Source organism: Oryzias melastigma, linkage group LG1 (assembly GCF_002922805.2).
Source record: "Oryzias melastigma strain HK-1 linkage group LG1, ASM292280v2, whole genome shotgun sequence".
Taxonomy (NCBI): Eukaryota; Metazoa; Chordata; class Actinopteri; order Beloniformes; family Adrianichthyidae; genus Oryzias; species Oryzias melastigma.
This window is the reverse complement of record NC_050512.1, coordinates 7972835-7978226: the sequence shown is the minus strand read 5'-3', so window position 1 is coordinate 7978226 and position 5392 is coordinate 7972835. Positions and strand designations below refer to the sequence as shown.

The following is a 5392-nucleotide window of genomic DNA, read 5'->3' as shown; positions in this document are numbered from 1 at the left end:
CTATAGAAATTGCAAAAGAGAGGGACTGAGACAACATCCCTACACAGCAGGTTTTTAAAGATCTGACTGTTAAAATGATGTCACTGAGGCTCCTCCTGCATACAGACAAGAAGCGTGAGGGATTCTGTTTGGTCCGACAGACGACCTGCAGGGAAAAGTTCAGCATCTGGAAAACATCTTCTTATCTACAATTTGTTTTCAGCAACAGCTTTTGGAGAAACCTTTGATTACTGACGTGGTGAAAACTTAAAGAAAGGTTTTCTCCTGCAGAATCAGTCAAAACAGCAATTATTGAAGCTAATATTTTACGTGACCTTATTTCTACACAGTGCAAAGATGAAATTCCCAATAGTGTCCCATCTGTTCGAGCTATTAAATACAAACATGATCCTGAAAGTGTCGCTGTGGTTTAACAACAGACACAGCAAAGGTGTCAAACGTGCTTTTGAATGCAATCCAGTTTAAAATAAGAAACCACCTGAGAAAATAAGTGAGTCTACAGCTCAGAGTAGAATCCTGGATGTCTCATTGTTTTTAGGATGAAACCAGATTATTTCATTTCTGATTCATGGAACAATGCATGAACACAGAACATATTTGTTGCATGTTTTTACATTTTCCTTAAGTTTAAATAATAAACACATTTATATAATATTTGACAAACTACATATCTAATTCTGCTACTATACAAACTTTGTGGATTTGCAAATTTAGGTTCAGAAAAAAAATCTCAAAGTGAAGCTCAACGTTCATTGACAGTATATGGAGATGGACAAAGCACCTGTGATGTCTCCTAATGAAACTGCCTTAACTCTGGTTCAAACAAAATGAAACCAATTCAGACGCCATTTTTCCAAGATACAAATGTCAAAATGTTTAGACCAGACCATGTTAGTAATTGGTCCGAGTCAGAATGAGTCATTGTTTCTATGACAACCCCTCTTGCTAATCAGGAGTGAGCTTGTCGGAAAGCCTCTCTACCACAGAGCATTCCATGTGGGGGTCAGCTGTCACCACGTCCTTTTACTGAGGCATCTGATTGGTTCGTTTATAAATTGAATGACTTGAAATAAGAAAATGTATCTTTAAAAAAATAAATAGCATTATCAATAGTGCTGGGCGATATGGAAAAAAAATCTGTCACAATATTCATTATTTTATATCACAATAACGATATATATCACAATATAAAACAATAAAGTATATTTTCAGTTATTAAAAAAACCTCTCGCTAGTTTTACCTTGAAAACAGGAAGTTTCAATGACACTTTATTTTGAAGATTTGTTCATTTCTGATGACAAAAGTGTCACTCATTCTGCTTTTTTTTTTACAACATAAATTAAAATCCAACATTATTCTGTATTTCAGAGCAGTCAATATTTTACTACATGATAATTTACTCTACTCTACTTTATTTATAAAAATCGTGAATCAGCGATTTGGACGTCATGAATATTCCTACTCAAATTTTCGGTAGCTGATTGCAAGAATCCGAGTGTTCCGATACAGCTCTATTCCACAGCTTGATTTATCTCTGATTTTTGTAATCTCATATGTCATTTTTTGTGGACTTTCCTTGAATTATAGAAGGTTTGTTGCCTCCTAGCATAGTTTACATACTGCAATCTTCTGCTCATCGTTGAACATCTTGAATCCAAAATGCAACCAAATCCCAGACGTCCCCCTCTTTTGCTGTAAGTGCTTCTTCTTTGATTTATCTGCTCCATGGAAACAACTTCATGCTGTTCCGTATCCATCGTTCTGCACTCATGTTAAGTAGCGTAAAGCTTGTCATAAAACTTGTGTGAGAGCAAATCACAGAAAGTAAACTAGCTTCATGTCGTAAAACCACAAGACGGAGTTTCTTTAAAAAGAATCTCTTTCCAATTTGTCTTTATTTTCCCTTATATAATTTTTTGTGTACACACTGATGAGGTTCGGACCATTTAATGATATATTTGTCATAGTAATTGATCAAATTAGGTAATAAACGATAAAAGAGAAATGCCACAATTGACACTTCTCTATCACCCACAGGATACATATCGTCTTATCGCCCAGCACTAATTAGAAGGAACGTGTTCAAGAGAAATACCAGAGTAAAAATGGTTATTCTGGCAAACATAATGTAGCTGTTTATCAATAGAAGTCTATGGGATTGTGGCTTTCTGGGACCAGCGAGTACTTCCAATTTGGAGGGGGTGGGGTAGGGGGTTACTCTGTCCAGTTCTCATAGACTGTCAATGGTCCCCTTCTGCCAGGTTTCCATCCTACCTTACAGGTGACAATGGCGCCCACATCTGGTAGCAGCTGGACTTCCGTTTCTCTGACCACGGAGATCACAGGTAACTGCAAAACGCCACAAACGTGCATGACGAGCAGGCATTACTAAACTCTTCATCACAGTGTTTTATACCAAACTGTGGTGGAGTAAGGCTAACCATAAGGCTGGACAATAAATTAACTAGTTTGTCCCTCAAAAGTAACTCTGCCCTGAACTGCAGAGTTGGAAGATGTGGATCAACTTTGGCAGATGTGCCTCTACTCACCTCCTCCCCCTCATTCTTCCTCAGGACGTAGCCTGCAAGAGAGGAGTAGATGTAGCCGTGCCGCAGGTAGACGCCGGTACCCATAATGCAGTCCTCCACGCTGCACAGTTTGTCACCTGAGGGGAAGACACACGCATGGTCAGAATGAAGGCGGAGCCCCAGGATTTAGCTGCGTTCCAGAGCCGATTACATGATTAGATGTGTTCAATCAATCAGAGAGTATTTAATTTTTTTCTGTTTGAACTTAATTAAAACTTTACAAATGTTTATCTTCACATTGTAGACAACTTTCATACATCAAATGCAGAACATGCATAATAAAGCAAAAATATAAATATTGGATTATTGTTTATAAAAATTAAAAAAAAATTAACAATTATTAAAGAAATACAGTAAAAGGGAAGGGAAGCCAGAGGTTATGAATGAAGGTTTAGTGAAATGATGTTCAAGCTCTCTGTCAAGGAGAAGAATTGAGCTAAATATTGAGGAGATTGAAAGGGTTATTTTATGAGTCCATTCCATGTGTGTGCCTCAACTTTCTGTGATCAATAATAACATCTGTAGTACAGGTATGAATATCTGAGAGGACAACAGGAGGCCCCAAAAAAACCACGTGATCCTGAAGATCGGCTGCATAGCCCTAGGATGTGGGTAAAAGTGACAGTCCATCACGTGACGAGCGCTCCCCACCTTCTCACGTGTCTCAGATCTGGGGAATCTGAGACGAGGACGCCCCCAGACAAAGTAAGGAATATAATTTATGAGACAAACTTAAATTTACGGCTTTACCCCCAAAAACAACGCGTGTGCAAAAAGCTAGCTAAACCCCGCAGCGCGGGCGTGGCAGCTACAGTCGCGTTTTACGCCGCTACTACTGTCGCTAGAGAGATTTTACGACATTTTCCGACGTCCCAGTGACAGACTCACAACCGGGACCAACACAAGAAACACACAACCTCAGTGGAAAACACACAAAAAGCAGTTTTCACGGACACTTACCTGGAACACACAGCCTCGTGGGAGACATGTTTGCGGAAGACGCGCATCACTCAATTGGCTCCCGGCAAGGGCGCGAGGCGACTCTGATTGGTTTAAATCAGAGAAGGAGGGTGTGTCCTAAGGAGGTGCGCATGGGCATGAAACGTGCCGCTGTAGCAGTAAAAAATATGTTGTCAAATTTATTTCGATACGTAACAGTAAAATACACTATTTCCTATTTTATTCAGTCAAAAAAAAACCTTATAAAAATAGGTTGAATTAAAAGAAGAACAAAAACAGTTTTATCATAGTTTCTTTCTCTTTTGGGCTTTGTTTTCAAGTTTATTTAATTTTTGTAAACAATAGAGCCATTAAACAAAACAGAAGAACTTTTTTCTACCTACAAATGATAAAGTTGCAAAGAGCAACACCTGAACAACATATTTCAGAGAACTTGAGCTTTGTTGCTTCATTATTCACAAGTATCAAATGCCACATTTCTAAAGAGAGTTTGAATTGGTCTTAAAAAATCCTTTGAATACCATTTAGTACCTAAAGTACTTCTTTGTCTTTGGGTTTATTTTTAAAGTTTGTTCTCAAAAATGATAATGAAGCATTGTTCAAGTACAGAAGAACTGAACTGACTGAAGATTAGAACCTTTTTCCTACAAACACCACATTTCTGCTGATGAATGTCAGCATGATGCAGCACGCAACAGATAACTTGAGTGTGTGAAACTCACAAAATTGATAAACATGTTGTTGAACTTTTTCTACATCCATTTTTAAATATTTTTATTGTGTTTCTCTGAAAATTTCCATAGATAACTTTTTCTCAGGGGAAACTATTAACTGTATATAGAGAACTGGACTAATCAAGTGTGACATCGCCCATAGAAAATGTTGGTCTTCCAGGTCCAGGAAAATGAAGTCAATTCAGTCGCCATTTTTTCATGATATGGACGTATTTGCAGCCAGACAACGTCAGTGATGATCCATCCGAGTTGGTCTGGGTCAATGTTTCAACTACCGTAGCCAATCAGGAGTGAGCTTTATGGACACGTTTGCTTTAATTGAGGCATCCGATTGGCCAGTTTGTAACTTAAATAACTTGCAATAAAGGAATAATATCATTCATCCATTTTCTTAACCTGCTGAATCCCTTTTGGGGTCATGGGGTCACCAGAGATTATAGGATTAGCAAGAACAACAAAAATGTAGTACAGTAAGGATAGTTCCACTGGCATTTAGAATGACTGAGTAACAGCTGTTTATTTCCCAATAGGTGTTTTCACTTCTTGGAGCTGACGGGTACTTCCTGTTTTAGAGCGAGAGAGGGGGGGTTACTCAGTCCAGTTTACATATACAGTCAATGGTTGAAACACATAAACAAAAACCAGGAGAGAGGATTGTCATGAGTTGTGTGGTGTGTCTAAAACCGCAATACATGCTAGGTCAGGCTTGTGGAAGAGGAGTGAGGATGGGTGGAGGAAGGGACAAAACAGAGAAGGAAAAGAATGAAGAGGCAAACCACACAGGCCGATTTCTGATTAAATCTGGGCAGCACTTGTGAAGCATGCACTAAATGATGGTCTCACAACGTCTGGGACTGGTCGGAGGGTGCATTTTGTCGGGAGAACAGGTGAAGATGAAGCAAACTAATTTGTGTACAATTTGGTCTCAGCTCTGCTGGATCCATTTTTTTGAGGATTCACTGTGGTTTTTTAACTATGATTGTGCTGTTTTAGCCACAAAAAAAAAGACCCTGTTGTTTTAACATAATTCTGCAGAGTCTTCTTCTTCTTCTTTTCCTTTCGGCTTTTCCCTTCAGGGGTCGCCACAGCGAATCAGTTTCCTCCATCTA

General features: G+C 38.8%; 1 protein-coding gene across 1 annotated transcript in view; it reads right to left on the bottom strand.

Annotated features, from left to right (window-relative positions):
* exosc1 (exosome component 1) overlaps positions 1-3703 on the bottom strand; it is a gene marked incomplete in the record, with an annotated part of 5864 nt that extends 2161 nt beyond the window's left edge. Inside the window, 3 exon segments of the mRNA XM_024260018.2 lie at positions 2276-2350; positions 2551-2666; positions 3550-3703. Of these exon segments, the coding sequence (XP_024115786.1) occupies positions 2276-2350; positions 2551-2666; positions 3550-3577 (219 nt within the window).
* Between the last annotated feature and the right edge of the window lie 1689 nt (positions 3704-5392).